At 28.7% G+C, this 20,778-nt stretch overlaps 3 protein-coding genes across 3 annotated transcripts; 2 read left to right on the top strand and 1 right to left on the bottom strand.

The window, feature by feature from the left end:
- The first annotated feature begins 650 nt into the window (after positions 1-650).
- Positions 651-4,405, top strand: LOC125865394 (probable glycosyltransferase At5g03795). The gene is made up of 4 exons (XM_049545588.1): positions 651-830; positions 1,608-1,828; positions 2,542-2,887; positions 3,697-4,405. Exons 1-4 carry the CDS (start codon positions 675-677, stop codon positions 4,372-4,374), a joined length of 1,401 nt encoding a protein of 466 aa, XP_049401545.1. The 5' UTR covers positions 651-674; the 3' UTR covers positions 4,375-4,405.
- A 1,046-nt stretch (positions 4,406-5,451) lies between these two features.
- Positions 5,452-7,535, top strand: LOC125866185 (60S ribosomal protein L24-like). Its single transcript, XM_049546492.1, has 5 exons — positions 5,452-5,534; positions 6,272-6,347; positions 6,462-6,563; positions 6,813-6,961; positions 7,187-7,535. Exons 1-5 carry the CDS (start codon positions 5,524-5,526, stop codon positions 7,338-7,340), a joined length of 492 nt encoding a protein of 163 aa, XP_049402449.1. The 5' UTR covers positions 5,452-5,523; the 3' UTR covers positions 7,341-7,535.
- Positions 7,536-8,464: 929 nt separating this feature from the next.
- Positions 8,465-10,851, bottom strand: LOC125865955 (F-box protein PP2-A15-like). The gene is made up of 3 exons (XM_049546228.1): positions 10,303-10,851; positions 9,746-9,864; positions 8,465-9,152 (listed from the first exon to the last, which is right to left on the bottom strand). Exons 1-3 carry the CDS (start codon positions 10,609-10,611, stop codon positions 8,687-8,689), a joined length of 894 nt encoding a protein of 297 aa, XP_049402185.1. The 5' UTR covers positions 10,612-10,851; the 3' UTR covers positions 8,465-8,686.
- Between the last annotated feature and the right edge of the window lie 9,927 nt (positions 10,852-20,778).

Raw genomic sequence — 20,778 nt, 5'->3', positions numbered from 1 at the left:
ATCTATTTAATAAGCATTGATTTGTAATTTAAATTAAAAGGTAGTAAGTAACAAATTATAAAAGTTTTGATGGGGAGAATTATGTTAACAACTTATGATAAATAAAACTTATTCGAAGATGAATTAGAAGGCTAACAACTGTATAACTTAAAAGTTAAAACATGGTATGTTTTCAACATCCCACAACTCCTCTTGGTTAGTAGTGATAGTCATTTCTAAGTATGCATGTGCTTGGTTATGTTTAATTACGTTTCAATATTTTAAGTAGGCATGTATATCGTGGGATGGTTGAAATTATTTTATGTTTAGCTAAATATTTTGAGTTTAAACTCTTGAAAATAGAAAAAATCTTATTGACAACAGGATCCTGCAATGCGCAAATTCGAATTTAGTTAGACTTCTATTATGGATATCAGAGGAAATTTTTTTAAAAAAGTATCTCTTGATTGCACTTTTCCTAAAAGGTAAAAGAGCAAAATCTAGATTACAATAATGAAGGAAGGAAGATATACATTGAACACTAAGATGGTAAGGAATCAAATTACAATTTTTTAACCATATTTTATAGAAATTTCATATATTTTATTATATATATACCAAAGCCAAACTTTACAACTTTTTTCCACAAAGAAACAACAAAAGTAAAAGGGGAAAAAGTAAGAAAAACAAAAAGAATGAATTCAAATTCTTTAAAGGTTTTATGGTTTATTTTGCCATTATTTTTGGTTGCTGCTTTTGTTGTTATCATTAATCCACAAGGTTCCAAATTTTGGCTATCAATTTCTCATCATCATTATTTAGAGACTCTCAATAATGGTTCTTCAACAAAGGTGAGTTTTTTTTTTTTTTAGATATTACTATTAGTACTTTTGTTAATATATATGTGTTGTTTAGCTATAGAATTTGTTCATTCCTAATTCTTATTTTTCTAGTAGTGATCATTGACACTTCATTCTACAAACATTGTGGTAACTAAAACATTGATCTTTAATCATTCGAGTTCGCGGCATGAAAAAATGTGCTACCAAATGGAGTCCTTTCTAGGGCGAAGTTGAATTAGTTGGGCTTCAATATAGGTATCGAATATCGAGTGAGAAACTAAAAAAAAACATTCATCTTTTCTCCTTTGCTATGAAATTAATAATTGGATTTTTTTTTTAGAGCTGTTAATAGCTGATTTTAATTTCTTGATCAAGAATTTGATACTATCCATCAATGACCTTGGCAAAATAAAATAAAAAATCTTACCTTAATTAGGACTTGTGATCTTGAAATGACTCTTTTAATGAATTTATTTATATTCTTACCGCTAAAAATTCATTGCAATTTTGAATTATATATTCATAATTAAATCAATTTTTTAATTAAAATTTTAGTGATGTAATTCATGTATACACACCTAAGTTCCATTTTTAAAATGCTAGGTTTAGCTGAATTCAATTGCTTTTGTCCGAATTATATATATATATATATATATATATATATTTGATTTTGCTATAAAAATTTATAAATTTCAAATCCGAAATCGCCGTATTTCTATTTCATGATGACCATAAATAACCCTTTAAATTTACTAATTAATTGCTTATTTGTTGTTAACCTTATAGGCAATTAATGAAAAGGATGAGGTCCCTATTATTAATGTAAATAAGAACACAGAAACACCAAAAAGATTAAGCAAAATAGAGAAATTGGAAGCAGGACTTGCAAGATCTAGAGCTGCAATATTATTATTAAGACAAAACAAAAGCAATCATATAGAAGAAGAAGAAGAAGATGAATATATTCCTCATGGTCCTATGTACTTGAATGCTACTTCCTTCCACAGGTATGTTGTATAATACTATACCATTCACTGCTAATTAATTACTACTCCAATCCGGGATCGTTGGTTTGAATACAAGTTATATTGAGAATAGTTATTCTGACATGTATTGTTTCTTCTTTATTGTCTATTTGGTTTGTTATACAGAACTAACATGCATTTGTATATTTTCTGAGAAGAAATTAAATTGTTCGTTCACAAAAATATCCTCCACCTTATTCAGTAGAAAAAAGGTTTGAGGCAATGGCGTAACCACAAATAACTTAGGGTGGCCAGTCGGACACCCTTCATCAAAATATTATAATATATATATATATATATATATATATATATATATATAGAGAGAGAGAGAGAGAGAGAGAGAGAGGGAGAGAGAGAGAATTATACGAAGTATATAGGTCAATTATTATTTTTCGTACCTATATATATGAAATCTTGAACACCCTTAATGAAATTTCTGACTTCGGTACTGATTTAAGTATCTCATGTTTCTTTTTGTCATTTTTACTAATTCATCAGGATATCTAATCCCGATGCTATTATCCCACCCTCTGACAGATATAAAGTAATCTTAGACTTTGGTGTTTAAGTTATATTTGATATAGTATGTATAAATAATATATCAAAAACTCAATAAGCTATACTAATTGAAACTCAGAATTCATAAATTTAAAATTCTGAATCCATCTAAACTAATTCATTTCTAAAATGTGTAGGAGCTATTTGGAAATGGAGAAAAAATTCAAGGTATATGTGTACAAAGAAGGTGATCCCCCATTATATCATTTTGGTCCATGCAAACATACATATGCTATTGAAGGTTATTTTATTCAAGCAATGGAAGTTAGCAAATTCAGAACAGAAAATCCAAACAAAGCTCATGTATACTTCTTGCCATTAAGTGTTACAATGTTAATTGAATTCATATATGTGGCTGAATCACATGAATGGGGTCTCATGAAGAACACAACAATGGATTATGTTAATGTCATTTCTCAAAAGTATCCTTATTGGAATAGAAGTCTTGGTGCTGATCATTTCATGCTTGCTTGTCATGATTGGGTAAGTTTCTTGAATTTATTTTATATTGTTGGTGTATATAAATTAATTAGAACGTTATTTATATAACAATTGTTCTCTCTCTAAAAAAAAAGATTGAATTTGGAGTACGACAAACAAAGTACTCGTATAGATACTTTACTACAAGCATCGTCTCATTGTTTTTTCACTTTGTCTGTCTTTTGACTTGATATGAAATTTAATTATGAAACCATACTCTTCCTTTCTTCCTCATTTTGATATAGTCTCGAGAGGTAGCCTTTGTAAAATTAAAAATAAAATAAATATTGAAACTTTTTGAATATTATAGTTCCTCCCTTTTAATTTATGTGACATTATTTATTTATTATAAAAAATAAATATTTTTATATTTAGAATATTCAATTATAAAATTCTCATTTTACTATTAACGAGAAGCTTTTATAGTCATACAAATGTTATGTCATGTTTAAGATCATAAATTTCAATTACGTATTACTTTATTTGTTTTACTGAAACTTAACATTGAATTAATCAAATTATATGTCACATAAATTGAAACGGATGGAGAATAGTATTCACGATAACTAGTGCCAAGCTCACGTGTAATATTCTTTAATAATAGTCCTCTCTATAGATAATTGTCGTGTGTACTTCACGTTATCTCTGGGAGGTAACGATAAAGTTTGTATACATTCTATATCCTTATCAGATTCCATTCATGAGATTACACTAAATATATTGTTGTTGCTATGTACCGTATTATATGACCTTTTTTAATACATTTTTAATAATAGTATCTTAGTCTTGATTTAATTTGTGTTATTATACAGGGCCCTGAAATTTCCTTTGCTATACCACACTTGTACAAAAACTCAATTAGAGCTTTATGCAATGCCAATACCTCAGAAAAATTCAATCCAACAAAGGATGTTTCAATTCCAGAAATCCATCTCCCTTTAGGTACAACCAAAGGCCTACTAGGCGGTCCACCGCCCTCCGATCGCCCCGTTCTCGTGTTCTTTGCCGGAGGTGTTCATGGTCCAATTAGGCCAATTTTGTTACAACATTGGGAAAATAGTAAAGATGAAGATGTTCAAATTCACAAGTACTTACCAAAAGGTGTTTCATATTATGACATGATAAGAAAGAGTAAATATTGTTTATGTCCAAGTGGATATGAAGTTGCAAGTCCGAGAATGGTTGAGGGACTTTACATGGGATGTGTACCTGTCCTAATTAAGGATAATTATGTGACACCTTTTAGTGATGTACTTGATTGGGACACATTTGTTGTTACAATTCATGTTAAGGATATTCCTAATCTTAAGAAAATTCTTATGGATATTCCTCAAGATAAGTATTTGGTGATGCAAAAGAGGGGAATTCAAATGAGGAGGCATTTTGAGGTTAATTCACCTCCAAAAAGATATGATGTGTTTCATATGATTCTTCATTCGATTTGGATTCGAAGACTTAATTTTCGGGTTCATGATGTTGATGAATCTTGAATTAAAAATTTTGGTTTGTGAGAGGAAAGTATTGATTTTAAGTATAAATGTAGTTTTTTTTTTGGAGGATTGTGATTTTACGATTCTTGATTTTGCTAAATGAATCGATATAGATTGTTATACTTCATACTTGTGCACCATTATGAATTAATAAGAGCTATTATGCTTTTGTGTTTGATATGATGTGATATTGTATCGTGTTCATGTAGTTATTGGATGGAAGTGTTCCAACGGCTGACCAATTGACAATCATGTTTTTAAATATGCCATTGCTATTTATTAAAAAATTGTCATATTGATTAACAATACAATTTGTGAAAAGTGATTAAAAATAAGTGGATTAAGGTCCATCAAATTCATTTCTTTTAGGTCAAACACTAAGGCAGTGGGTCAATACAAGAATATGAACCGCTAAAAGGAAAGAAATATACAAGTGAAGAGAAGGTCCAGAGTTTCTCCGAGGGAGATTCTAAGAAAAGAAGATAAAAAGACTTCTAGGGGACTTGATGGATTTTCTGATGTCTTTAGTTCTTCTGGGAGGACTCTTTTATAGGCTAAAAAGTTGAACCATCATTTCATGACCACACACTTAGCATTCGAAAGACTACTTAGTACCCGTGCCTAAGCTCTAACACTACACTTGAGGCTGATTGCGGACATGTTAGTGCAAGACTCGAGATTGATTTTTTTGATTTCCCCGTGAGTCATTAAGAGGGTGTATAGCTCGTGAGGAAAGGTCTCGTGGGCTGCCCCATTAGGAAACGACTTTATTCGGGTTAGTATCACATCGCTTAGGATCACACCGGGGACAATCCTTCCAAATTTCCACAGGTTGTATCAAGCATCTCTTCGGGTTTAATTTAATCACGTGTCATAATCTGATTCATCCTTTTACTAAACGCGATTTTCCACATACAAATAGTGTCCTACTTTGCGGATACCCAATGAAATGTGTCCGAGAAGTAGAAGATTTTTGGACTGGCCCAATACATGGCCCATGAGCAACCACTTATTGGGCTTACGATAGATTTGTTATTCTTTTGGGCCCAATTTTTCATACAGTTTCCACTATAAGGGTTTGTTGACTAGGGTTTTATTTTCTCCATTTTTGGAACATCACTTCGGAGAAAGCTCGCAGCTGTATCAGCAATGGTGCTCAAGTAAATCATCGACCTTTCTACTTGCTTTTTTATATGTTTCATGCATGTAATAGAATGTCGTATATATGCCCTTAATTTATTAATTTTTCTTTTTTTTTTCGCATTTTGTAAATTTCGTTTATTCAGAGATTCATGTTAGATAATTTGTAACTTTGTTTTGATTATCAACTTATCATATATAATTCACAGTAATGGCGCCATTTTGTTTTTTGTTGACTTATATATAAGTACCTGTTTTGTGTCCATTTCGTTTGTTTGCTAATCGGAGTATTAGTTCTACGGAGAGTATTATTAAATTCTTCGTTTATCGACGTTTTTGTTTGTTTTCTATAGTTGAATTGCATAATTAAATGTGAATCTGTAGTGAAATTCTCAGTAGCTACTTCATTGTTGCATTTGGTGAAGGTTGAATGTTGCGTTCATTTTGGCAAAGCTAGTTGAAAGATTTGAAAAACTATATCATTGGGAAAACCTAACTGCTTTTAGCACAAGTAATATGAACAAGGTTGAAGTTTTGCATAAACAAAAAAAAAAGAGAAGAAATTGCGAACTGAGTTTTTGATAATTTTCTAATAGACTTGAGTATGTATGGTCCCTGCTCATGATGGAGGAATTATTATAGTTGTTATGTTGTATAAACTTTCTAGCTTTGTTTTGTTTGAATTTGTTTCCTTGTATTACACAAAATTAAAGTATTAGTGATTAATCTAGTGTTTTATTCTTGATTCTGATTTCAGGACGGAACTCTGTCGTTTTAGTGGTGCCAAGATATATCCTGGGAGGGGAATCAGATTTATTCGTTCTGATTCTCAGGTGATTTTTATTTTCTGAGAGAACTTACTATCTTCTTCGTTATGATTGTGGCTTAGTGGAAAGTGTTTAAGAGTTGTGTTTTCTTATCCATTTGTCACTTTTATTTTGTCTTAGGTGTTTCTATTTGTCAACTCAAAATGCAAACACTACTTCCACAATCGCCTGAAGCCTTCAAAACTTACATGGACAGCTATGTATAGGAAGCAACACAAGAAGGTTAGTGTTAATAAAGCTTCATTGATCAAAATTTTCAAGCTTCATTTTTCTTCAAAAATTGCAAAGTTGAAGGATAGATATGTTGATACTGCATTGCGATCATAATCAGTCTGTAAAACAATTCTGTTTTGTCAGCTCTTGCCTAATTTGTATTGTGGCATAGTCCTGTTCACCTTTGCCATCTTTTGGATAACTGTATGTATATTCTTATGTCAAGTAAAATTTGCCATTTTTGTATGGTGACTCTAGGATATTGCCCAAGAAGCTGCTAAGAAGAGGCGCCGCACAACAAAGAAGCCTTACTCCAGGTCCATTGTAGGTGCAACCTTAGAGGTTATCCAGAAGAAGAGAACTGAAAGGCCAGAAGTTCGAGATGCTGCCAGGGAGGCTGCTCTCCGGTTAGTTTTTACTTTTTACCATTTCCTGCATGCTAATCCCTTAGATTTAGCATGTGCATTGTATCAAGTTCTCAGATATACATGCAAACCACCTACTACACAATCTGGTTGGTAAACCTAAGATAAAATGGGGAAAAGAACTAAACGATGGATTCTTTTGACAATACAGTTTTTCCTTTATTACATGAAGGTGAATTGATTTTCATTTTTTATCGATTTGTGCAGTGAAATCAAGGAAAGGATCAAGAAGACCAAGGATGAGAAGAAAGCCAAGAAGGCTGAGGTGCAGGCCAAGTCACAAAAAGTTGGAGGTAAGGGTAACGTCTCTAAGGGTGGATTGAAAGGACCTAAGCTTGGTGGTGGCGGTGGAAAACGTTAAGCAACATTTTGTTTTTTTACTTGTAAGTCAGTTGAGAGTTTTTTTCACGGCACTGTAAGTGGCATCATTTACCAGTCTTATTGTAGTCAAAACAGCAGACAGCAATTTCTCTAAACAAATGTTTTTGCATTTTAATGTTGCTATTGATTCGTTGATGGACTTTAGTTGAATGCAGTTCTTCTCAGTTCTCACTCTTAACAGTATATTTTCGTATTTTGCTTTGTTTCAAATGTGCCATCACTGTGACCGATATTCCTATCGTTTGTTTCTTTTTTTATTAACCTTCACGAACCATTTCACTTTTGCCCTTGTGCTTCATCAACAACCTAAAAATCTCACTTTGTACCAATCGTTCCTTCCTTACCTCTGTGAAACACTCCCTCATGCCACCACCCCATTGCCACATCCTCCATCTCAATTTATGTTATGTGCATGTGTTTTATTAGACGTGGAGTTTAAGAAACAAATTTTAAACTTAAAAGATGTCTAAAACAAGTTATAGGAATTGTTTGTATTTCAACAAGAGTGAAATGAAAACTTTGAAGTTAAAACTATTACTAGATGTAAAAATATGACATTCAATTGGAGTGGAGGAGGTGGAGGATTTGTGGCTTAAGACGCAGGTTCAATCCCCAAACCATGCAAAGCGAAGCCCGGTATTTAAGTGGAGAAGGGTAGAGGGGCGGGCCCATTATCCACCGAGTTTAGAAGGTTGTGATTGGTCCAAAGGGCGGTCACAAACGGATTTCTCGGTTATCAAAAAAAAAAATTGGAGTGGAGGAGGTCTATCTAGTGCAATATTACATAGGGTCGAGAAAGGTATTTTTAAGATAAGATGAAGACCCCCAATAACATATTTCAAGAGCATATAAAAAATGCATCAAGTTTCAAGAGCATATAAAAAATGCATCAAGAAAGATCGAGTTAAAAATAAAAAACAAAAGGCATAACAGCTACGCTAGCTTGGAGCGATCCTACATAATTTATAGGCCCCAAACACTGGAAAGTAAGCCATCATACAAGTGCAATAAACACAGCAACATTGTACCAATTGTATACACATGAAATAGTAATAATAATAATAATAATAATAATAATAACAACAACTCAATTTTTCTTCTCGTGAAGTATACTATTATCCTGATCTTCCGTAGAAGATATACTATACAGCAAAACTGGATCAAAAACAAAGCATTAACATTTACATGGATAGGAGGGGCAGACATACCTAAGGCGAAAAATATACAGTGATATCCTCCATGGTACCAAATTTTTAGGTAGTATAAGCTGTGTAATAGAACCTAATTTAATACTTTCTACAAGTGTTGGCAAAAGTAGGAAACATATCATTTACCCTGTTCTTCTCCTCTTGAGATTATCTTGAGATTACTGGGGATAATCGATACAGAATCCAAACAAAGGCCACCTTTCGAATGTGTGCAGTCAATCTGTTTCATCGAGAATCTAACTTCAGTTACAGGATTTGACCTACTGACAATAAATTCACCCACCTTGTATTCAATCCAGCATCCACGCTTAATAGTCCCTTTTGCATCATCTTGTTCGATGTCATGGAGGCAGCACTCACTAACTACACACTGTCCATCAGAAGTAGACAGTTCATAGCGTACTGGCCCCAAATCCCATCCATGTGTGTGCTCAAAGTTGGAAACATGTCGGCCTAGTCTCTTAAGGAATTTCCCAATGTGGATCCTGAATGTTAGAGTGTATACATCTGGAGGAAAAGGAAATTTCACTGTTCCACTTACTTCAAACCACCAGACTTGCTGGCAATACGCCACAATCTGGAACCTGCAAGAAACTATCAGCTGAATATTAGAATGTGGAAGTTTATAATATTTCATTGTGTCTACCAACAGCTAGATGTTTACGAGTGGTCAGAAACAACAAAGTTGTCGAACAATCAGAAAGCAGAACAACAAACGTAAGGGAAAAAGATATACTCCACTACTTTCAAGTATTTTTAATGGATAAGAAGAGGAGAAATTTGAATCAGATATACCTTTATTTTTTCAAATTCAAGTGTGCTGATACTACCTAGGACATTCTATGCAATCCAGTCTAATCACACCATATTATCAAGTAATGAACTCCTTCAAATAGGAAGAAAAAAGAATTTAATCCATTTCTTCCTGTTCTCTTCTTATTCTTATCTGATTTCATCTCAAGGTCAACAAATAAACATCATTTACCATGATAGCAAATTTTATCCCGTGATGCACAAAGAAACTCAGTTTCAAGTAACAGAGTCAATGGGGAAATAAATATCTATCACTAAGCATTACAGAGAATATCTAACCAATTCAGGAATCTAATATAATCTCCACAGTGTGAAGAACAAGCTTATAAATGATATTGTTGAATGTGATTTGAATAAATCTAACCTTGATTCATCCGTTGCAAACCAGTTCCAATGTCTCCTGTCTTCACTACTTGTTATCGACATTGCTTTTGAAGAGATTGACATGCAAATCCTTCCACTTACTCTGTCCAACCATACTTCCTGTTATTTCTCCCATGTAATGAGAAGTAGTATATATTAGTAAAACAAATAGAAACACTATAAATAGAGCTAAAAATTGTAAGTCGTAAACACAATGAAACTCAACTGCGTCAAACCCCCGCTCCCACACCCCCGTTTAAGGAATTAATTAATAGGGCCCTTTAATCCCTTTGATTCCCTGGTGGCTTGAAGACTCTAACATGGTTGGAGTGATTCTCACTGTGTTATCCTTCCCTCATCAAAGCTCAACATTTCTTACACTCCATTTTCCCCAGTTAAAGCATTAGACAAAGGAGTGTATCCATACCATCAAGAACCTACTTTAGCAGTGTTAACTCAAATTTCATAATTCATTCCACTAAAACCAATCCAAAATATTTGTAAAAATACATGTCTAAACAAATTCTCAGAGAGAGAAGGGCAAATATATTCCTATACCTTATTGTCATCATCAAACGAGACGGGACGAGAGAGAAGGGCAAATATATTCTTCTTCGAAAAACCTTCGTATCTCCAAGGAGGCAAAAGGTCAAGCATATGGTGGTAATTAGAAGGAAGTTTAGATTCCCACACAGCATCAGAAGAAGCAGCACCGCGAAATGCCTGGTTCAGCCGAGCGAGATTACAAATTTCTGGCGGCGTTAGGTACATGAAAACACAAGCCACGCAACTTTCCGGTATGTCGCCTAGCCCCGTTCTACCTGTAGCCGTACCATTCTCCGCCGTGTTAGACAATGATGCCCCCATGCAATTGCCTGTTTATGTATCGGAAAACAGGGCAATTTCGGGTCAAATCATGGTTCTGTCGCGGCGGTGCACGGCGGAAGTGGAGCGGTGATTTATAATCAACGGAGGCGAATGATTTTTCTAACTATTTGGTTTTCTTATGTTGTTCTCCATTTTTCAAAGTATCTATGTTTCGTCACGTCAAAGGCCACCTTTTTAAAATTTGATTCTTCTATGAATTTATACTGTTGAATTATATTTGTGAATTCTCAATCGTTTATTAGATATTTAAAAGATTAACTTATTTATATAAGGGTATTATGATATGTTCAAAGGATTATTAATTCAAAATTCAATGAAATTGTGTCATGTTTTATCTAAGTATCTCCTGTTAATTCTTCTTCAACCTATGTCTACCTTTCCTAACTTCTGCTCCCGACACTCACACCTCTTTATTAGCACATTTACACACCTCTTGGCTCCTTTTCATATGACGAAGCATTTTTAGTTTTGCTTTTCTCATTTTGTCCGACACGAAGGTCACTCCGATCCTCATGGGCCTTTAGTCAGAGAATTATGTGGCGTACACAAGTTAAATGTTAGTAGATATTATGAGTGTTTATTTCATTTTGCACACTCTTAACACAACTAAGAAGAAAATTTGCACATCCTTCGCTAAATTTCTGACTCTGTCACTGCCGACACTCTTTATAATTTTGCTCCTAATTATATCTTTTCTAGTATATATGCCTACAAATTCATTTAAACATTATCTTTTGATCAACGCTTTGATTAATCAATATTTTACCTCATAAAATAATAATGTAAATTAAGATATCGCTCTCTTTCACTAAAATTTAATGAAAAAATCACCTAATAACTTGTTTAATTGAAATGAAGGGAGCAAACGAAGTTGTGTCGAAAAAAGAAAGATTCCTCATATCATCAGATTATTAATTCGAAATCCAATATAGTTAAGAAGATGTATTAAGTCTTGATAAAAATTATATTATGACCCAAAAAAGATAAAAATTAGATCGAATATATGCATAAATAAACTTTAAAATTAGTATCAATAACTGTAGACATCTTAGCTATGAATTATGATAGTGACCATCGAAATAAGCCTAGTGTAATTTTATTAAATGTGAATAAATTATTAATTTGAAATTTAATAATTTAAATTGATTAAAATCTAGAATCAAATAATAATAAATTTAATATAATTCCATAAATGATGTTTCTCATAAATTTTAGAATTTAAAACTTATTAGCTTTATATCATGATATGTTTATTTGACCACCAACATAATTAATAAAGTATTTATTTGATCATTAATACTAACTTTAAGTACTTATTTATGTATTTGGATCTAAAAAAACTATATCAATTTAATAAGTAGGGGACCAAACACCCACATTAATCATCTTGAAAAGTAATTAACTTTAAGAGAGAGACACCAACACTATATAATTAACATTTTCTTTTGTCTCTCGAAATGAAAAAAATATTATTGAATCTGCTACTTCAGAAATGAATTCTAAAATACATGAATTCAAATTTAATTGGATACTAAAACGTTTGGGAAACCAAAAAGAAAAAAACAAATTACACTTTTTTTTTCAATTTATATTATAAAATAAAATGAAAACCAAATAATCAGAGGAAAATTTTGGTTGCAGTTAGCATTAATCCTTTTTTATTATCCCTAAAGGATGTGTTGGAGTAGTAAATATTTCTCATTTCTTATTTAGATATCTTGAGTTTGAACTCTAAATAAAAGAAATTATTTTTGACGAAAAGTGCATTGCCTTTAATGTAAAACTTTCCGATAAAAATCTGAATAAATAAAATCCTATTCTGTCTGCAAAAGAACTAGTAAGTCATGCATCACGCTGAGCTAAATGGGGACAAAAATATTAATTGTTTTTTAATGAGGTCAAAACGAAATGTATAATCAACCTCTAGTTTATGGATGATTGATTAAGACATAGTTTTTTTTAACATCTAATTAAAACTCTTGGTTTTAATAATTAAAGTTTAAGTTGTAGCAATAACGGTCTAAATGTTTTTTTCTTAATATACAATTGGATAACTTAAAAAATAATACAGGTATTTTTATTTAATTGGTAACATATACTAAAAGGTAAATAATCTGTTTTAATATATCAAAATGCATTGATGATGTAGTTTTTATTTATTTATAATTATTATTGTAGATAGCTTAAACACATTTGGAATAATCAAAATATATTCATTTTTTTTGTTTTTACCAATAATCATGGAGCTACTTTGTCATTGTGATATAATTTGGTCCTGGAAAACGATTGCAACTGAAGCCAAGTGGGAGAAAAAAATGGTTAAACATGTTCGAGTCATTTGATTGGTGGGATAAAAAAAATATGATTTCAGAATAAATTATGTAATTATCCGATAAAACAATAAAATAACACATTTTTTTTAATCCAAAGCTTTTCTCCGATTTTTTTAAAATAAAATAAAATAAAAGCTTACATCAATTTATCAAGTTAAATCAATCACATGTTTTATTATATTATACTTAGTAAATTTCATTCTTGTCCAATGAACTATATATTTATTAATAAAAAAAACTATATTTACTAATAAATTTTACCATTATTTAATTTCAGTATAATAACACTATTATAATTTCGAAATAATTTATTACTATAAGCTTAGGTAATCCACCACTAGCCGTTTCCTCAAACTTCATTAATTAGCATGAGTGAAAAAATGATAATTTTACCTAAAATGAGTACTATCATGAATTTTTGTGAGCACTTTGAGTAATAATTTTCGAATGTTTTGTTAATTACTCTTATATTTTTGGTAGTTTGGTAAAAATAAAATTTGTAAAAGCATCATTGAAAATTCCAACATGTGTAGAAAAGTTATCAATAATTTAGAGCAATTTTACAACACAAGTTTTGTGAAAAATTTGCTTGTTGTTAACATGTACATGATTCTTATTTCTATTACAATTATTTAGACAATGATATCAGAGTCAAGTTTTGATCATTAAACTTATAAATTATACAGACAATATTTCACAATTAAATAACAAAATTATTGTTAATTCTATTTAGCAATGACTTTTCCAAAAAGTTTTGTTAGCTATATGTATAATTTAGCAACGAAGTTCGTATATATATAATTTTAATTTTTTTATGTGTAGTGCATATTTCATGATGCCCCTACCTTCCTAACAACACTTTTACATGTGAAATTGTTCTATATGTTTAATAATAATAATAATAATAAAAATCATTTTTCACCGCTCTTCTTATTTTTTTAGGAAATTAATGGAACATGTGAAAATTGGTCTTTCATTACTTTACACTTAGAAATGAGTACATTCAAGATTCAGAATATCGATTCAAATTATATTATATAAATTATAATTAAAGAGTACATTTTAAAAGAACTATCGTTAGATTAATATTTAACCACGTGTTTCTATTTTGGACCTACCTACATAGATAAGAGATAATAACAAACCCTTTCCCCATTAAAAATCAAGTCACATAATGTTTGTCTTTATTTTGGGAATATCTTAATTTGCAGCTGTGTTTTTGCTTAATAATTGTGATATGTGATACAGTGAATGACAGAGTTAAAATTCATCGATCTGATTAATATATATTAAAGTTATATCAAATAATGTTTAATAAGAAAAAACAATCTTTATAAGGATTTATTCACATTCAAGACTTTTTATTAAGAATAAAGAAATTTAATTCTACGTCTAATTTTTTTATTTGCATTAATAGGTGCCATTAATTCCTTTTTCATGACCTCACAATCTAGATAGTAGTAAATGTACACTTTTTTCTACGCAGAAATGATTGAATTAGAAATCCTAACTAATTGGTTCATAAATGTCAACAACATCTTAATCACATATCTAACTTCTTGCTTGTTGTGGACGACAAGTATTAATTGTATGTAGGACTTATGGTATTTTAATTTATGTAAATCATTATCATATGATAATTCCAAAATATAAACTATTTTATCTGATATATGTTATTTTCTTACTTCAGTTAGCATAAACGTAGGATAACTTTATTTGTTATTTGTCAAAAGCTTAGCATAGATAGTTAAATTGATTATCTAGTGTTCCGTTTGTGCCTCGATTGAGATTTTAATCCGAAAAGGAAACAGAAAAAAAAAGATAAATAAATAAGGAATGATCTTTTCTTTCTTAATCAATTGATATTCGAAAATATTGATTCAAATTCATTGTGAATTAGTCAGAAAGAAGTAAAACGTTGATCTCTATCAAAAAAATCTTTCTCTAATGCTTAAACTCAAAAATTTTAATGAAGAAATAAAAATGATAGTTTCTATAACATTAAAATTTACTTGCATATGATATTTATATCAAGTAATAAATATATAAGTACAGTTATTTTGCGTATATATATAAGGTGGGAGGGNTTGTGAATTAGTCAGAAAGAAGTAAAACGTTGATCTCTATCAAAAAAATCTTTCTCCAAGGCTTAAACTCAAATTTTTTAATTAAGAAATAAAAATGATTGTTTTTACTCTCTCTGTCCCATATTATAAGTCGCCCCTTTCTAAAAATAGTTAGACCACAATATATGTCATTTTATAAAATTTATGCATAAATTACCATATTTTTCTCATTATACCCTTGATTGATTAATTAATTAATCTTGAAAATGTATTTACTTTGACTAACCTAGAAAATCTACAAGTAATTAATTTCATTGGGAGAGTACTTCATTCATTAATTAACTACTTTCTTTATTCACTACTTATTCTATAAAATCTGATTTTGAAAAAATATATCAAAACAAATTAAAAATAATTGAAAAAAAATCAAAATTAATCTTCAAAGTTGAAGCTTCAACAAATTTTATCAAGGAAGATGACATTTCAATATTTTGTAATGTTGTCATGTTTGTTTTAAGAATTTATATATAAAAATATAAAAAAACATTTTACACAAAATATATAGGAAAATTGAGGTGGGAAAAATTTGATTTTTTAAAATTTTTGGATCAATTGGTGAAAAAATTTGGCTCCAAAAAGTAAAATTTAAATAGTCATCCAAATGCATTTATATTTTCGAAATCTAATATTTCATCATTTATTACAAAATTGTCATAAGGAAGCATTAAATAAGGGCATAAGGGTAAAATTACATTATTTCTTAATGCAAGTGCAAATGAAAAATGTGATTTATAATATGGGACGCAGGGAGTATAACATTAAAATTTACTTGCATCTGATATTTACATCAAGTAATAAATACATAAGTACAGTTATTTTGGGTATATAAATAAGGGGGGGTCATCAATATAAAAATTTGATACGAATATATATTTACCGCCTAATCATATATGCTTTTCAATTTTAACTAATGAAAATATGTTGGAAATATTTCATAAGTTATCGAGAAGATAACAAAGTAAAATCATATATGCTTTTCAATTTTGACTAATGAAAATATGTTGGAAATATTTCATTGTCGTTTTGCAATGAATGTAATTTGAAGACGAGTGTGTTTAATAGAAAAAAAAAAGTAAAAGCCCATTGTTGTTTTCAGATTAAATGTACATACATATTAGTACTAATAATATATCCATAACTTTATTTAGTTAACAAATTAAAAGTATTGCAAAAATTATAATTAAAGAAAGACTTGTGGTGATACCACAAGTGAAATATTCAATGTCTGATGTTCGTAATTCATACAACAATATTAACAACTAATTCGTTACCCATTTTTGTTATAACAATAAACAATGTAATCTGTTAAAGTGAATTTTTTCACGCAATTAATTGTTTTGAATAAGTAATTAAAAAATCGAAAAAATCTTTTTGGCCAGAAAATTTGACCATAATTTAGCCATAATAGCCCAAATACATGTTCACACTATAAACTGATTTATTTTTTGACAATTATACCCTTCTTTGTCAAATTTATTTTTTCTTATTAATTTATTCATTAATTATGCTTCAATAAATGAGAATGTTTTCCAATACATAGTAAATTGACTAATTTTTAAATTTCTCTAACTTCCATACATAGATGGCTTTTAATTTCTTTTAGAAATATTGCGAAATGGTCAAAGGCCAATGCATATGTAGTTTTTTTTTTCTTCCTTAATTTTCTGATAAAAAATCTTTAAAGAATACAAAATTTAAATTGATAATTAGAATACAAAATTTAAAATTTAGAATATAAAATTTAAAATTTACATTACAAAATAAACTTACTCATAAAATTAAATTCAAAATAATTTTAACTCAAACTCATTTTCTTGTAAAGTCTATCATAGATGTGTCGATCTTTTCACAACTACAAGAAAATTACAAATATGACCGCAAAAGAAAATAATTTTAGTTTTTTTTTTNAGGTGTGTTTTGATATTTTATTTTTTTAAAAAGAAGAAGCCATGTGGATGAAAATCAAGGCCACACGCGCGTAAAAGAGTGTGTACACACACATTTGGTCCAGTCAGCACAGAGGTGTGTTTTTCAAACTAAAGTGTAATAGTTTAGGTGTGTTTCTCACACTTTTAATAATTCGGGTATGAAACTCAAAAAAAAGATATATTTTAGGTGTGTTTTAACCACTTATCTCAAATAAAAAAGTAAAAAAAAAAATCACTTGTGAGAAGAATCAAATATATTATTGAACTTTATGAGATGAATCATATATCCCTATGTAAGTTTTGTTTTAATAAAACATTAAAACAAATAGATTCTGAAAAATCGATATTTTCACTTCCATCAAGCGAAACAGTTATCTGAACTATTTGTGTAACAATAGATATATGTGAACCACTTTATTTAACAAAAGTATATCAAATTTAGATCGTAAAGTTATAATAATGCTAATAATAATAATAATAATAATAATAATAATAATTATAATAATCCAACATAATTTGCAAAATATTTTTATAAAGATAAAAAAATATGTTAGAAATCGACACGTCATAAAAAAATTATTTTAAATTAATTTATATTTAAATATTATTTAAAATTATTTCAATAACGACATTTAAAAATTCAATACACTTTAGACATGGTGAATTTCAATACATTATCAAAATTATAAGAATCATATATTTCATATGTATTGATCCTAATTATATAATTAATAGAAACCTCAGAGAATCATGTACCAATGTTATAGTTTTGCGCCCACGTGTTATGTCTATTTGATAACTTGAACATGATTACTTATATTTATTAAGTATTAATATAACCTCTAATTAAGTAATTTTATAATTGATATATTTAAATAAATTTAAATCATATGTTTAAATATTTTAAAAATAATTGTTTAAGTTATATCAAATCAATAGTTATACATAAAATATGTATTTGTAATCATTTGATTGTTTAAATTATATACTCTTTGACCTTGATAACTAAAGTTAATATAATTTTTTGATTTTATAATTTAAAAATATGCCTTAATAGAATTTATTGATTATTTAATTAAGAATATGGCCTAACTATTTATAAACATATACAATACATACATATGTATACGATTTTATTTTTATTTTGAAACATCTTCTTAATTAATATAATTGAAGTAACTAATCGTGTATTTGGTTAGAAATGGTGAACTAATTTTAATAATTACTATAAGCTATTATAAATTTGTTTAGAGCAAAATTTGATATGTTATTTGAGGTATAGTTATAAATGTCTTATTATATCTTTTTTCATATTTAAAATATCTAATTCTCAAAATTATATTCTTATTTTCTTCATAAAAGAAAAGCACACACGTTATATGACCGGTCTATTAATCATGGTAGAATTATATAAGTTTATTCATTGATTTTATTTAAAGAAAAGTCAATTGTAAATTTGAAAATTATACTTAATTCAACTAAATTATGTATTACCGAGTAGTTAGTATAATGTTTAATTGGAAAATAATCTACTTTTATCTATTATTAACATGAATTTTAATTGTCTCCTTCGATAGAAAATTCTATATTAAATGAAAATAATTTTAAAAAAATGTATATACTAATTATGCTATACTTTATTTACACACATTAGACATATTGTAATTTAAGTATCCTACATAAAATACATCTATTTTAAAGTATTATAATTGATCATTAGGTATTGAGTGATCTTTTATTTATTCTTTTTGAAACATTCTCTTAATTAGTATTATATGAGTACTTTAATTTTTTATTTATGGTTAAAATTAGTGAAATAATTCTACCAATTTATATATATGTTAATTCTTGTTTGGAATGATTATAATATAAAAAATTAACGTGTTATTAAAAGTTACAAAAATCTTTCGTCAGTTATTTTTTTTATAAATATCTAACTTCCAAAATTACATTATTTTTTCTCTTGAAAAACATCCATTATATAGAATAATCTATTTAGTTGATTATATTTAAAGAAAAATTTAATTATAATCCTTTGAATCTACGCTTAGTTACTATGTTTTACTAAATTTGTATTACAAAATAATTAAGTATAATCTTAAGTAGATAAGATAGACATTTGTAGTTATTATTAATGAGAATTTTAATTGTCTTCTTCAATAAAGAGATTTATTTTAAGCGAAAAAAATAATTTTTCAAAGGTATGCATTGGTACATTGTGTACATAATTGAGTTCGGGAAGGGGTAGAGGAAGGAGTGTAGGTTATATATATATATGTAGAACATAATTTGTATGGTATAATAATGAAAACAATATTAATGTATAAAAACGAAATTAAAATATTAATGTATAAAAACAAAACTACAATTTTTTTAATTAACTGAACAATATTTTTTTAAAAAAAAATCGAATGAACTATACACACATAAATATACACAAAAACACTGTTATTTCCCTTGGTAGCCAAAAAGTTAGTATTTTAGTAGTTCAAGGAGTTTGGGAAATAGAAAAAAGTTACTTTTGTTTTGGAGGGAAAAGTATGATGGAATAAATGCAAAAATTAAAATAAGGATATTATAGTCTTTTTGCCTTTCTGGCCAAATTCTGGCCAATTTTTTCTGGCCATTTAGCATTACCCTAAAAAATCAAACCTTCGTCTTGGAAGATTAAACATTAATCTTCTCGATCGTACTTACTAATTGATGCACTCGAGATTTATTTTTTCTAACTTCCAAGAAAGATATTATACAAAGGTTAAAAGGATTCATAATTCTTAAATTAAAATCTATTTTTTTTATTGAATTGACGTAATTTTTCTATTGCACACGTATACCAACATGAGAAGGAGAGAGTATTAACTAATAACGTGATATAAAAACACTGAATTTCTTATCTCAAGTCCGCCAACACAAATAATTTAATGAACATTTATGATATTGACTAAATGACATTAATCACAATACAACTAGATGTGAAAATATCTATTCGTTAGATTAATAGTCAGCCACGTCGTTCCGTTTTTTCTTTTTCCATTTGTGGGGTAACGTTGTTGATCATAGATTTTTCTTTATTTGATGAATCTACAAAAAAACCATGATCAAATCAGGGGCGGATTTAAAGTGTCTTTTCACATTTTATGTGGATTTAATAATTTTTGTTCATATAAATAAAATATTTATTGATATTTTAAATTATTAATTTAATTATTACATTATATAATAATTAAAAATTATTACAAGACGTTCCTGTTCTTTTCACGTAAAACTAAAGTCATATGTTGTTTGTTAATTGTCATCTCTTCTTGTGAATATTTCTTTTTTCATTTGTGGGGTTGTTGACCATTGATTTTCCTATATTCGTTGGTTCTCTATAAAACCATGACAAACTAGGGGCGGATTTAAAGTGTTTGTTTTTGTTTTGTACGTACTTAATAACTTTTGCTTATATATTAAATATATTTAGATATTATAAATTATAAATTTAATTTAAATTATATATTGACTAGAATTATCATAAACGTTAGTCAATTTTAAATTTTGAATTTGATTCTTATATTGCCATCTCTCTTTTCGTGAAGATTTCAATCTTTAGCCTATAGTCATGTTCTTTCTTTCTTTGCATTCGATATTAGAAATTTATTAATTAAATTTATAAATTTACGAGATTCAATTTCAAAATTTTTAATTAAAAATTTAAAAATCTCAATCAGTTTATCACAAATCGAAGGTTCAGTCTATGGTGTTAGACCCCACCATAAG

The sequence above is a fragment of the Solanum stenotomum genome, chromosome 5 (genome assembly GCF_019186545.1).
Source record: "Solanum stenotomum isolate F172 chromosome 5, ASM1918654v1, whole genome shotgun sequence".
Taxonomy (NCBI): domain Eukaryota; kingdom Viridiplantae; phylum Streptophyta; class Magnoliopsida; order Solanales; family Solanaceae; genus Solanum; species Solanum stenotomum.
The sequence above is the reverse complement of the archived record's forward strand: the minus strand, read 5'-3'. Positions and strand labels throughout refer to the sequence as shown.